The 14,846-nt window shown below is 37.9% G+C and overlaps 1 protein-coding gene across 11 annotated transcripts in view; it reads left to right on the forward strand.

Moving 5' to 3' along the window:
* Positions 1–263: 263 nt before the first annotated feature.
* Fip1l1 (factor interacting with PAPOLA and CPSF1) overlaps positions 264–14,846 on the forward strand; it is a 61,782-nt gene continuing 47,199 nt past the window's right edge. For 4 of the 11 annotated variants that reach the window (XM_040747211.1, XM_040747212.1, XM_040747215.1 and 1 more), the window contains exons 1-9: positions 267–591; positions 1,607–1,651; positions 1,742–1,781; positions 6,010–6,067; positions 7,068–7,171; positions 10,996–11,060; positions 11,677–11,784; positions 12,383–12,513; positions 12,803–12,871. In XM_040747211.1, the coding sequence (XP_040603145.1) occupies positions 510–591; positions 1,607–1,651; positions 1,742–1,781; positions 6,010–6,067; positions 7,068–7,171; positions 10,996–11,060; positions 11,677–11,784; positions 12,383–12,513; positions 12,803–12,871 (702 nt within the window). In that variant the 5' untranslated portion in view covers positions 267–509. Of the gene's footprint in view, positions 592–1,606; positions 1,652–1,741; positions 1,782–6,009; positions 6,068–7,067; positions 7,172–10,995; positions 11,061–11,676; positions 11,785–12,382; positions 12,514–12,802; positions 12,872–14,846 lie in introns of all 11 variants that reach the window. The other 7 variants (XM_040747213.1, XM_040747214.1, XM_040747217.1 and 4 more) reach the window with 4 other exon arrangements.

A 14,846-nucleotide genomic window follows, 5' to 3' on the forward strand; every position in this document is an offset into this window, starting at 1 on the left:
GCAGACTAGTATGATTTTTGTATCATGTACACACGTGGGAGATTTTAAAATTAACAAATGGTGGGGGGAGAAAACATCAAGGGCAGAAAAGAACAACGGGAAACCGAGGATTGGGAAGGGTGAATGTGGGGGAAGGGAACTTCAAAGAACACTGGAGGACTGAGCAAAAGCCACTCTGAAAAGCAAAGCTGGAATCCTAGGGGTGGGGGAAGGGGAGGAGCCAATCGCGCTGCGCACGCGCAATGAGGCCCAGGTGCCGACCGCCGCGGAAGGGAAGCCACCTAGAGACGCCGCGCCGCTTGGGTGCTGCTACGCATGCGCAGGCGGGCCAGAGGCCGAATCTTCATGGTCGCTCTCTCCGCGGAGATCCACCTTGGATTTGAGTCTCGCGCTCTCCTCGTTCGCTTACCGGCGGGTTCGCTCCCCTTCTCGAGCCCCGGGACAGCGAGGCTGGGGAAGGGGTTGAAAGGGCTGTTGATCGCCGCCTTTAACTTGTGCGTGGGGCGGCCATGTCGGCCGGCGAGGTCGAGCGCCTGGTGGAGCTGAGCAGCGGGACCGGAGGGGATGAGGAGGAAGAGTGGCTGTATGGCGGTACGGAACTTCCTGTCTGTCTCCCGGGTTCTCTCTGGCCTTCCTCCCCGGCGTCGCAGGCCCAGGCGTCCGGGGCCTCTCATACTAGCCCTGGCCGGCCTGAGTTAGGCCGAGCGCGGCCTGCTCCTCCCGGCCCTCGCCCGGACCCGCAGCCGCTCACCGCGCGGTGGACGCGGGCCAAGGAGGCCGGGCAGCCCCGCTTCGCCCTCCTCCCCACCGTCCCGGCCTCCTCGCTTCTGCGCTCTCTATTCATGCCCTTTCTATCGATCCCGAGCTGCTTCGGTGTGCCTCTTGCTCGTTGGTTGTTGGGTGCCCTTTCTCGTCTCTTCCTTTCAGAAACAGTCATTCTGTAATTACGGCTAAATAAAGTTAATGCTGTAAAACTAACGTCTTGTTTCTTGATGGTCAGTTTGTGTGGAATGCACCTGCAAGGGTACCTCCTTGTCTGAAAGTCGTGCTTTAAAAAATTTAATTAAGAGAGACAGATGGAATACACTATGGCCCATAAAGAATTGTCTCCTGTATTAAGGTGAAGTTTTACTTTTTTTAAGAGACTGCTCTATAGTCCACGTCATAGTTGTACCTCGTGACTCTTCCCTTTAGGCTTGTTTTCAGTGTCATGTATTTCTGTCTGCTTAAATTTAATGTATCATGTACTTTGTTTTTGTAGGGGACATGTCTTATGTCTGGATTTTAACTTTAATTAAGTCATAATTTTGTTCTTGCCAAGAACATACATTCTTGACTGTTTGAGAATATTATACAAGAGTGCATGTAGGAATCTAGGCAGCTCTTTAGTGATGTAACTGATACATTTACTAAATTTGTAAATTTCTTTAATGGAAAAATTCAGCATCATCAGTACCCTTAACGTGAAATGTGCAGGGTTTCTCGTACCAAGATGTGTAAATCCTCATTACCTCTTAAACGTATATAGTGTTGAAATCTTGATTTTTTTTTTCCGTAATGGATGTATCCTGTTTATGAAGTGTTCTAACTTTGGCTATGCTTGTAGGCCCATGGGACGTGCATGTGCACAGTGATTTGGCGAAGGATCTAGGTTAGTGCTTGTTTCCTTCAGATTCTTATAATACTTGTTGATTTAAGCTTAATTTCTTTATTTACTCTATTTCATTATTTTATTTGGTAGATGAAAATGAAGTTGAAAGGCCAGAAGAAGAAAATGCCAGGTTGGTGACCTTTCCTGTTGATGTTTTATGTAGATTGTGATTCGAACAAGTTGTCCACTGTTTCAATACAGTCCTTGGCTTAATTACATTTTCACCAGAGTTTGGAGGACTCATTCTATTTCAGGACCAGTTCTTTGTTGGCGACTAGTAGCTTATAAGACAGTGTTTGGAGTTAAGTACCAACTTTTCACCATTGAGTACTTTGTGCTCTTAACTGAGGTTAGTAGTGGTGTATATAATGTAGTTGGTTGGTCTTTTGTAGTTGTTGTTTTTTCCCCCAAACAAGGGTTTAGCTGTGTACTCTATGTAGCCCTGGCTGTCTTGGAACTCCATTTGTAGGCCAGGCTTGCCTTGAACTCAGAGATCCACCTGCCTCTGCCTTTTGAGCACTGGGACTAATGGAATATGCCCTTAGACCTGGCTGAATGTTGTTGAAACTTGAGAAAAAAAATTGCTTTGAGATTTTAAATAATAACTGAAAATTGTTGCTTTCATAATTTATTAATGTTTTTATAATATTTACTTTTGGTGAAAATTTTTTTGAGATGGCTCTTACTATGTTAGGCCTGGAAATGACTTTGTAGAAGAAGCTTTCCTTGACCCCACAGACATCTGCCTGACTCTGCCTCCTGAGTACTAGGATTAAAGGCCTGTACCACTGTGCCTGGCTGGCTGTAATTTCAGTGCTCTGTTTATTTAAATTCATAATGGAACTAATTTTTAGAAAGGAGTGAGCGATGCTTCTCTACCATGCACACAATAGATAATTGTTTTTAGAAGTTGATTTCTTTTGTTACTACCCAAAATTTTGTATTTAACAGAGTGTGTTTGGGGAACCAAACATTTATTTGCTCAAAATTTCAATACATCTCATGCATATAAGTACATGGCTAAATTGTCTTTACTTTGATCAGAAGACTGTCTTGATATAATGAGGGGAGGAGTGGATTTTGGGTTTTTTGTTTGCTTGTTTTGTTTTTTTAATTTATGGGCATTGATGTTTGTCTTCATGAGGGTGTCAGGTATCCTGGAGCTGGAGTTACAGACAGTCTTGAGCTGCCGTGTGGGTGCTGGGGATTGAATCTGGGTCCTCTGGAAGCACAGCCAGTGTTCGTAACCACTGAGCCATCTCTCCAGCCTGGGAAGGAGTGTTTTAAACAGAGCAATCAAGGACTGGAGAAGTGGCTCAGTTGGTGAAATGCATGGAGCCGAAACATGTGTACATAATGAATGCATCCTAGGGGAGACTTAGACAGCAGGATCTCTAGCCCTCACTCTCCATTCACTCTTTATTGGTGAACTCCAAGTTTAATGAGAGACTGTCTAAAAAAGAAGAGATAAAGGTGGAAAGCTACTGGGAAGCTTCCTGATGTTTTGGGCCTCCACACGGCATGCACAGGTGCATGCACAAACCTGGACATGGATGAATCACACACAGAGCATTTATCTCGACTTTCAAGTGGAGGGGATAATACCTCATACCTAGCAGAATTATCCAAAAGGTAGAACAGCGATAGTGAGGATATGGAGAAACTGAACGGTTCATATACTGTAAATAGTATTCCCTCTTGGAAGAATACTCTGGTAGCCTCTTCACATGATCAGAGTTCTACTCACTTTTACTTAGAGAAGTGAAAACATGCATGAACATAAGAACTTGAACATCAGTGTTCTTAGCATTAACTATAGCTAGTTGGGAAAATAGAAATAACCCAACTATCCACAAACATACAAATTAATAGATTTGATGCGCCGGGCATTGGTGGCATACGCTTTTAATCCCAGCACTCAGGAGGCAGAGGCAGCGGATCTATGTGAGTTCAAGGCCAGCCTGATCTACAGAGCGAGTTCCAGGACAGCCTCCAAAACAATACAGAGAAACCCTGTCTCAAAAAAAAAAAAAAAAAAAGATTTGATGCAGTGTACCCTTTTGGGGATATTTCATGGTAGAAGGAAATCAAGTACTGACTTGCTACAACATGGGTGAACACATATAAAGTATTCAGAATAAGCAAATCCATAGAGACAAAAAGATCAATATTGTGGGATAGGAGAAAATGGAGTGATCGGTGATAGGAGATTTCTTTTGGGAGTCCCTGTATTCATTTTAGGATTTCATAATGTAATGGTTACACTGTGTGAACAAAATTATAGTCTTGAACAGATATGAGTTATGTCTTAACTTTGTCTCTAAATTGAATTGTCAGAGATCCGTTATAAGTAAATTCTTTTGCATCCAAAAAATAAAATAGAATGAAAAGGAAGCTAAACCCCAAAGACAGATACATAGAAATGAGGAGTGAAAGTGGAAATAGCTTTGGCAGAGCTGAAATTAGCAATGTTCTTCCAGATATACCCTCCTTTTCTTCTGCTTATTTCTGTGTTATCTGACAGGCCTTTAGTCCCAGCACTTGGTAGGCAGTGGCAGGTGGATCTCTGTGAGTTAGAGGCCAGCCTGGTCTACATACAGATCAAGTTCCAGGACAGCCAAGGTTACACAACAAAATCTTGTCTTGAAAAAACAAAAACAAAATGTTTTTTGCATATTCATTTCATTAAGTGTCAAGAAGTTGATTGCTGGGTAGAATTATAATCCCATATACATCACGTTTTTATGGATTAATCCTTGTCTCTGAGTTTTGTTACTTAACTACAATTCTCAGTTCACTTTGATTGGGTTGTGGTTTTTTGTTTTGTTTTCTAATTTTACCTGTATTGGTGTTTTCCCTGCATGAATGTCCATACATTGTGTTCATACCTGGTGCCTGTGGAAGATAGAAGGCATTGCATCTGCTGGGGCTGCTGTTTAGATGGTTGTGAGCTGCTATGTGGGTGTTGGGACTCAAACCTAGATCCTGGGAAAGTAACACCTGCTCTGAACCAGCTCTCCTTCCTCAAAGTTGGCTCTTGAATTCTCTGGGACACAGCTTGATAGTTCATTGGAATTAATCCATTTCTGCCTTCTTCCAGTACTGTTGCCTGTATTTGTTGTTAATTTCATTTGAAGTGCTATGTGTGTCGTGTCCCATGGGATGGTATTTGTCTTTTACATTGATTTGATTTTATCATTCATATATTTTAATGGCAATAAGGAGTTGAAAGTTCTAAAGGATTATGTCTAGTGGAAAAAGGAGTTCAGGCCAAGTTAGGATGCAGCTTGGTACATCCTTGCATTATCCTGCCCAGATCCCTGCTGTTGAATTTGCCCATTTTCATTGTGACTGATTAATTGCTGAAGCCTTACATTACACTGTTCGTAAGCATTGCATCACACTAATATCAATGCAGTTACGATTTATGTGTCCGGGTTTTAACTGAATATAGTACACTGTCCTGTGAAATGGAAACACACTGAGGCTTCATTCCACTGCTTGCAGGACTGTGCATACAAACAAGTGAACAAAACTTGTTTTTGACTCTCTAGAAGTTTATTTAAGCCAATTAGTGAATTAAGAAGGATTCTAATGGAATATTTCTCTTGAGTCCAGTGTTAGGATGTTTTCTTGTTAAATGACACAATTTTTGTTGCAAAACAAGTCAAATTTGCCTTCTAAAAGTGATTAGTTTTAAAATTCATCTAAAGTGGGCCTGGGGCCCCTTATTACTGTAAATTTGAGGGTAGTCTTCCATGTTTTACAATGTTGAAATTTTGTTTTCAATATAATAAAGGACCTATGTGAAGTTAGTGGAACAGCAAAGCAGGCAGAAATGTGTGCGCCAACTGAGCACTGAAAGAATTAATGTGATCCTGTCGTGTAGAGCTTCCTGGGTTCCTGGGATAAGTGAAGCCATATTATGTAGTCCTTGACTATTTTATAGTCCTTGGCACACAGCAGATACTTAGTAAAGATTCACAAGGTAAAAGTGGTATGTTCAGTGTAAACTTGAATTGTGTCCTACCGCCACATTGTATGCCTTTAAGAAATTGTTGGGCAGAGAGTGGTGACACACGCCTTTAATACCAGCATTTAGGAGGCAGAGGCCAGCTTGGTCTACATGGTAAATTCAAAGAGTCTGTCTCAAAAAACCAAGTAAGCCCAATCCTTACTTCCATCTGAATACTCGCTTTATGTACACTAACAGAAAACTAGACAGTCACCAGGCTTCTTGTCATCATCCAGTAGAAATAATAACTAGGAAATCCTACTAAAGATAGCTTGGAACTATAGTGTAATCCATGCTTGAAGCAGCAGCACCCAACCTGTCTGATTGCTCTCTTTTGTTGTAGTGCTAACCCTCCAGCTGGAATCGAAGAGGAAGCTGCTGAAAATGGCGTGTCAAAACCGGTAACATGCATATCAGGCTTTGAAATCCAGTTATTTGATGTTTAAAATCTCTGTTGAGAACTTCAGTTTATTTACAAATAAAACCAGTATTTAACATAATCTTCAGTATCCTGTATGACTTGACCCCTTTGTCAACTGCTCCATCTGATAGCATGAAAAGAATATGTAGGACTTAGGGAAGAGAAAAAATACTGGGAAGAAACTTCAGAGGACATACAGCAGATGCAAAGGCTTGCTGTGTATTATTTTCCAATAACTAAATAGTTGTAGATAAACAGACTGTTGTAAGTAAGCTTGATTTCCAAAGCCAATGTTGAGTCCACAACCCAAGCTGTCTTTCTTAGCAATACTGTCAAAAGGGTATATTCCTGATTCTGGCTACTGAAATGGTTCTTGGTGCCCTCTGAGAGTTGTACACTTTAATCCTGAATAGAGAGGGAAAATTGTGTTTATTTTTTGTTTTTTTCAAGCTTAAAATTATAACTAAGAAAGTATTTGCCTTGGTGACATGATGTAACTAAAATATAACAAACTTTTCGACCCATACTAAAACCATTGTAAGCAGATCCATTTTAGTTAGAAAAAGATAATAATGCTTCTTTTTTATTTGTATGTAGAGTCTCCTCCTATTTTACTGATGGTCTTGCAAAATGAATCTAAGGAAATGTATCTATAACAGAATTTTTTTAAAAATAAGTGCTTGAGAAATTCATATGAGTAAAACATCTGTGAGATTCAATGTCAGTATTAAAAATTAATAGTTAAAAGAATTGAAAACATGAAGCATATATTCTCTGAAAGATGGCAATAAAAGTTCTGTTTCTTATTTATAAACTCAATTATTATAGACCATCAAAGTTGGAGTAATAATTTTATAAGCTTGTAATTTTTACTCTAAAACAATTTCAGAAAAACATAGAATAATTAAATTTTTATTTGTTAAGAGCAAATGCTGAGTTGGATTATTGAGTGTATTTTGCAATTGTTTATGCTGGTATAGAAAGTGACGGAAACTGAAGATGATAGTGACAGTGACAGTGATGATGATGAGGATGATGTTCATGTCACTATAGGAGACATTAAAACTGGAGCACCACAGTATGGGTAAGTTATTTTTACCTTGTTTATTGGGGGTATGGGAGGGTATCATATATGCTATGATTTGCATATATAGATCAGAGAACTTATTAAAAGTCAATTTTCTGTTTCCACTTAAGTCGTTGGGGCATGGCTACAAGTGCCTTTGCCTTGGCAGCCCTAAGTTATGCTTTTATGAATACTACCTTGTGAAGATGTTGTGCTTAGATTGTCAGTGGTTGATTCTATACATATACATTTTCCATCCTTGCATTGTATGAAAGAACTTGTTACGGTTTCAACAGGTAGTTAATTACTTTCTACCTACTGTTAATCTGCAGGTACATGGAAGCATGATGGGAGATGTCAGTCTGTAAATATGTCTCTCTTATTGGTTGATGAATAAAGCACTGTTGGCCAATAGGGAAGCAAGATAGGTGGGGCTAGGAGTTGAGGATGATTTTGGGAAATGTAGTCAAGAGTAGAGAATCGCCATGTGATCTCAGGAAAGAGGAAGCATCAGGATACGGTCCTCCGAAAGATAAGTCCTTATAGAAATGTATATTAGTAGTCATGGGTTAATACTTAAGACACAAACAGCCAATGAGAAGCCCTGGATATTGACTGACAGTATTGTAACTAATAGAGTCTCCGTGTGTTATTTTGGAGGCTAAAGTGGCGATGAGACCCAGGTAGGAATCCTGCAACATAAGCAGCCATATCTGATTGCTGCATTTAAAACATTTTTTGCTAGAGAACTGACTAGGATGAGGTTTTTGGTTGGAAATGGACCATCTAAATTGCCATTTACATTTATGTCTTTTTGTTATTGTTTTTTTTTTCATTTTATTACATAAAACTTTAGTTTAGATCTTTAATTTTTATATCCAATACAAACTAACATATTTCTTCTTGGTCACCATAATTTTTTTTTTTTTTACTTAATTATGTGTCAGGCCTTTTAGGCCAGTGTGTTGACAGCAACATTTATGTTCCATAAGCTGGGCCAAGTAAATGAACTATTGTTGACTCACTGAACACATAGGGATCTTGAGGGATGGGAAGAAAACACATTAAAATGGATTGTGGTTTTGTTATGGTGGTAGAATTAAGAGTTTTGGAGATTTTTAATATGCTATATAAGATGACTCCTGGAACCCTTTATCTTTGGGAGTTTTTTTGTTTTTGTTTGTGTGTTTGTTTTGCTTTGTTTTTTGGTAATTATTAATCATTTTGAATGGGACAATATGGAATCTCAGTGTTGTCCTGATGACTAAGATGTTTATTGACTATACGGACTGTTCATTGTTTCATTAGTGTGTTTATGGTTTGGGTTGTATGGGTTTTTGGTTTTTGAGTTTGAGTTCTTTATATATTCTGTGTATTAATTCTCTGTCAGATGTGTTGTAGGCCCTCTTCACTGAGTGGTAATTGAAAGAGTTTGACTTTATCTGAAATAGAAAAAATTTCATGTAATTCTATTTGTCAGTTCTTGATTTTACTTCTTAAACTGTTGTACTCATTTTCAGGTAGAACTTGTTAGTACCCCTTATTTTTCATAGCATAGCTTTTTGAGAATTTCAAGTTTGATAGTTTTGTTCAGGGTAAGATATAAGGATTTATTTATACTCTTCTAAAGGTGCCCATTCACTTTCTCTAACATCATTTGTTGTAATGTTGATGTCTTTGTTGAAGCTCAGGTGACTATATTGTGTGAGGTTTTTCCTGAATATTCTGTCCATTATCTAATATCTGTTTTTGTTACTGCTCTATAGTATCACCATCCAGTATGATGGTGTTTCTGGCATTGTTCTTGTTTGGGATTGCTGTTAAGTTCTTCATGTTTCTGTATGAATTTTAGACTTTTTTTTGTGAAGAATGTCACTGTTATTTTGGTGGGGATTGTATTGAATTAAATCTATAGATTGCTTTTGGTAATATTGCCATTTTGTAAAAATTTTTTTCATTGAAGAGGTCTTTCTCTTCTTAGGTTTTCTTTTTTCTTTTGTTTCGTTGGTTTCTTTCTCACTAGATTCCTTATTAGTATATAGGAGTGACACTTGATTTTTAAAGAATTTATATTAATACATTTTGTTTCTTGATATATATATCAATCATTCTAGCTACTGAATTTTCTGGTAGAGCCTGGAGTGTCTTCCACAAATAAAATTGTATTATTTGCTAATAGAGATAATTTGACTTTCTACTGCATTTTCTTTCTCTTTTTCTAAAGCTAAAACTTTAGACCCTATAAAGAGTAAGAGTAGAAAATGAGGACATGCATGTTTCATTACTGACTTTAGTGGAATCGCAGTCCTATACAATGTTGGCTGGGTGTTTGGATGTCATGCTGCTTTGCTATACTTTCCTTCAATTTCTGATTTCTTGAGGATTTTTATTGAAGGGATGTTGAACTGTTTTTATCAAAGATAATAAATACAGTCGATACCTTGCCTTCCTTGCACATGCTAGGCAAGAACTCCTTCACCACAGCCCACAAAGAAAATTATTGAGCAGGAATCATCATAGGTCTGTCTGGTTAGCTAAAATTCTAAGGGAAAAAGCCCAGTAAAGTAGCATGAATATGATATAAAAATAAGCCTTTGAAAGTCTTGAGTATGATCTGAAAGCTTACTAATTAATATCTTTCTGTTCACTACTTGACCCCTTGAATTTCCTTTTCTCTATTCCCCCAACAGTGTTTAAAACCATTTTAGTTAGCAGTAACATTTGATTTTGATTTTTCTATTCATTAAAAAATAATACTCTTTTGTTGTTATTATTCTGGTGTCTTTTTTTTTGGTTTTTTGTTTGGTTGGTTTTTTTAGACAGGGTCTCTCTATGTCATCCTTGCTGTTCAGGAATTCATTTTGTAGACCATGCAGACCTCGAACTCACAGAGATCCTCCTACCTTTACCTCCTAAGTTCTGGGATTAAAGGTGTGCAGAACTATGCCCTGTGGTAAACTCATTTTTAAAGAAAGTTATACAAAATTCATAGCAGTTGGGATAACTTGCCCAAAGCTGTACAGCTAATTGTGTATGAACATAGGTTGGTTTACCTTCAGTTATCTGTCTGAATATATATGTATTCCTGCAGTCACACCCCAGACAAAGATATGGAATACTGCAGGTGTCCTGGAACTTGTACCTCTTCCCTTAATAAGTTATTAATCTCCTGTTACCACTATTTTCCTTACACAGCAGATTCCTTCTTTCACATGTCTTCAAAGTGAATTCATTTATATGAATGAAACACTGCCTGTGTATTGGAAAGAGGTTTGATTGGTGATATAAGATGTGAGAAAGACTGTGGTGGGGCCAAGGGATTTGGTAGTGTGTCACAGAGCTTTCGCTGTTGCAGGATTGCTAGATGTTAAGCCTGGGAGATAACAACAAAGATGTTCCTTGTGATTTTGCTATAGTGGCATATTGAGTTAGTAGCTGGGAAACTTGAGATGGAAAGATGATGTTTAAAAATATTTGAGATGGAAAAATGTGAGGCATTTAAAAAAAATTAGTTCTTGGGGCAACTTGTTCTTACAGAAGACAAGGTTCCATTCCAGTGCTCACAATCATCCGTAACTCCAGTTCCAGGGAATCCAGTGCCCTTTTCTGACCTTTCTGGGCACTAAGCACTCTTGTGATGTACATACATGTAGGCAAAACAGTCATACACATGAAATAAATCTAAAAACTTTTAGTTTTTATCCTTTAAAACTAAACAAACTAAAAATTAGTATAATGTTTGTGAGTGCCAATTCATTCACTAACTGTGGGCTTACAACATGTTGAATATCTTCCTATTTTGTTACTATGTGTTTTGAGGTTAATTTTTATTCTATTTTTAGGAGTTATGGAACAGCGCCAGTAAATCTTAATATCAAGGCAGGGGGAAGAGTGTATGGAAATACAGGTAAAATTTGTATTTGCAGCTGCATAAGTATGAAAAAATGGCATGGTGTCTCATATAGGTCCCGAGTAGATTCTGTCAGCTCTTTTCATGAGTGATGTTTGACCATCTGACACACATATGCAGACTCCTTCTGTGAGAGACATCTCAGACAGCAGACATTCGGCCTGCTCTGCTTGTGCTGCTTTGCTTGTTTAGAACCCTTTAGTGATCTTTTTCTTTCCTCACAAATTACATAAAACAGCAGTTTAACATATGGACATTAGCCACTCCATTGATATAGTAATTTTTTGGTTTTTTTTTTTCCTGCGACAGTATCTCATGTAGCCTAGGCTATCCTTGACCTAACTGTGTACCCAAAGCTTGCCCTGAGTTCCTGGTCCTCCTGTCTCCATTTCCCAAGTGTGTAGATGTTAGGCATGTGCTGCCATGCTAGGCTATTATATCTAAATCTGTAACCTTTCCATCTTGTTGATCTTAAAAATTTCATCACAAAATCTGACTAGATAGTTTTATTAATGGTCATGATGGAAGAAGGTAAAGGGACATTTATTTCTTCTTTTTGTTCTAGCTTCTTGCTAATGTAGCTTCTTTGCCATTTTGCATTTCTTTAAATTAGGAACCAAAGTCAAAGGAGTAGACCTTGATGCACCTGGCAGCATTAATGGAGTGCCACTCTTGGAAGTGGATTTGGATTCTTTTGAAGATAAACCATGGAGGAAACCTGGTAAGATTATTTGGGAGTGCAGTTATCTCAAAAACAGATTTTTAGTGTAAACAGATCAGAAAAGTATTTTTTGAGCAACAGTATAAAATGCTACCTTTCATGGTGCTTTTTTTTATTGTTCTAAGCAAATAATAAGTACTGAGTACTTGCATTATTAAAATCTCATTAGTCACTGGAATTAACATAATGTGAACTCACACATAATTTATTATAATATCATTTCTAAAGGAAATCATTTTGATCAAAATGTTTTTCAGTCTGCTTAATTGTATAACTTTGAGAACTAGTGAAAATTCAAGAGGGGTCATAAACATATACATATATGTTATATGACTATTTCTCTCAGTATATATTATTAATAATGATGGGTTTCATTGTGACATTCCCCACATGTATATAGTCTTTCGAGCATGTTCACTGCTTTGTCCTCTTTTCCCCCTTTCAACCCTCACTAATACCCTAATAACCTTCATCTTCAGAGTCTGTTCCCCTTCTATTTTCATATCTTTTCTAAATTTACATTTTTATGCTGCATTATATTTTTGATGCTGCTATAGAGTTAAAATATTTGTGTCCTAAAAGTATGTTTTATCTTTAGGTGCTGATCTTTCTGATTATTTCAATTATGGCTTTAATGAAGATACTTGGAAAGCTTACTGTGAAAAACAAAAGAGGATACGAATGGGACTTGAAGTTATACCAGTTACTTCAACAACTAATAAAATTACGGTAATTAGTAAATCTTCCAGAGTAACCTGCCTCTTCTACTGTTCCACTTTGACTCCCCAAATAAGTCACTTTTTCCCCTAAAAGGTGATTAAATGCTGTATGACAGTTTAATTTTTGTTGTCTTGAACATGTTTGTTTATTTTCCCTTCCTTCCCCTTCAGTTCCATGTTAATGATTATCGTGTGTTCCTAGTTCAAATCACAGACTAGCTACAGCTAGTTTGTCTTTATGTGGCCTATCAATTAAAACTTATGTGGTATCTTAATGGGGAATATGTTATTTAACTTAGGCCGAAGACTGTACTATGGAAGTTACACCAGGTGCAGAGATCCAAGATGGCAGATTCAATCTTTTTAAGGTGAATTTTAGTAAATTATCCTTGGTTGCTCTCATTTTTGTTCTTGAGTCTGCTCCATACCACTGTTCAAGGGAGAAAATTAAAGTGGAAATAGGTACCTTTTTTTCCCCAAACCTTCAGCTTCCTGGTGACTTGCACATTGGTTGGTGTTTACTTTTGCAAGCATGTGAATTTATAGCCTATTATACTAACAAACACCAAGCAAATTTTTTGCTGTATGTTGTGACCTAAGGACGGTACATATTTGTGGGATATGAAAGTCATGGCTGCAGGTTCAACACTCATTGTACATCTTACTCTTATTCTTAGTAAAGTAGGAACCTTTTGTTTTCCCAGTTCTTTTTTGTTGTTGTTGTTGTTTTTGTTTTTTGTTTTTTTATGAGACAGGGTTTCTCTGTATTGTTTTGGAGGCTGTCGGTCTAGCCTGGCCTCGAACTCACAGAGATCTGCCTGCGTCTGCCTCCTGAGTGCTGGGATTAAAGGCGTACGCCACCACCGCCCGGTGTTTTCCCAGTTCTTAAAAGGAGGACGGATGGTGACAATGTTTATTCTATGACACTGGAGTCATTTTTATAGTTGCTCATAGTTAAGGTGTTTTCAAGAATTTCAGATGTTATCTGACAACCTCTTAAAATTGAGCAGAGTCTTCGCGTTTTAAACAGAGTAGGTCCATGTAAGTGACATGAAGGTTGACAGGATCATGTGACATCAGGTCTGACCTCTGGTTTCTCCATGTGGGTCCAAGGAATACTACCTTTTCATTGCTGATTTTCCTGAGGTTTGGTTGGGTAGCCTTTCTTCCCTTTAGCTTTAGGTTATAGACCTCAGGGACTTTGTGGTCTGGATATACAACTCTGTGCCAGCTTATGCAATACATGTGCTGTATCCGCAAATGTAGCTGGTGTCTGGACAGTTCTGTATAGAGACTTTAATTTTAATTTATGTCCTCCTACAGGTAAGTATTTGGTTCTTGTTCTGTTGTTAATATTTTGAAAGTACTTGGCAGTATTTACTCTATTTTAAATGGTCATCTTAGTTTTATAAACAATGAAATAAGAAACTACTAGTGCTAGCTTCTTGAAAGCTGTTGATATCTATTTTACATTTAAGCTATCTTTTGAATATTTTTTGAGTTGCTTTTGATTGAGAGGAAGTCATTAATTTTTCTCCATTTCGATTGATTCATTCTGAATGAATTTTATGGTTGTTCAGTGGTTTTCTTGTCTTGATCAGTTACTTAAATGCTAGTAAATCTATTAGAAATACTGATTAATTTCAGTGATTTAATTAGGCACCCCCGCACCCCAGTCGTGTTGTGATCTGTAGGAAATGATGGAGATAAAGCCATGTGAAAAGACCTTCATCTTAAACCGCAGTGCATGTTCATGTGAGCAGTAGGCATCCATTAGAGGGTTCTTGAGCAGGAGATATATTGTGCAGATCTGGCTTTTAGAGAAGAAGTGGCAGCCGAGTGGACTGTAAGAGAGGCAGAGGGTCAGATGGGGGTTGGTGTGATAAGTAGTCCAGGAGTGAACCGCACATGGCTGCTTTCAGTTTGCAGACACATTGGCTTAACGTCTGAGAGCCTTTTTTGCATTTTCTTTTTTCTGCTTCTCTTTTTATCTCTTATTGATGCACTGTACAGGTCCTGTAAAATCTGTTTTTGCCCTAATTTTCATCTCTTCTTTCTGGGAGGTTTTTATTTTATTTTTTACAATTCTACTTAGATTTTTGTTTCTGCTGTTAAGTTTTTAATTTCCAAGTAAGTTTTCACCACTTGACATCTTATTTTGTTTTTCAGTGTCTCCTCCAACCCCATCTTTCAGAGGATTTTAATATTTACTTATTTTTAATTTTTGCTTCTGCTGTTTTTTTCTGCATAGTCTCTTTTCTTTCTGTTAATTTTTGACTTTGTAGTTTTCAGCTTCTGACTTGGACGTCTCAAATGTTCTGTGGTTTTTTTTTTTATTCTTTT

This window comes from Mesocricetus auratus, unplaced genomic scaffold, assembly GCF_017639785.1.
Source record: "Mesocricetus auratus isolate SY011 unplaced genomic scaffold, BCM_Maur_2.0 Super-Scaffold_100006, whole genome shotgun sequence".
Lineage (NCBI taxonomy): Eukaryota > Metazoa > Chordata > Mammalia > Rodentia > Cricetidae > Mesocricetus > Mesocricetus auratus.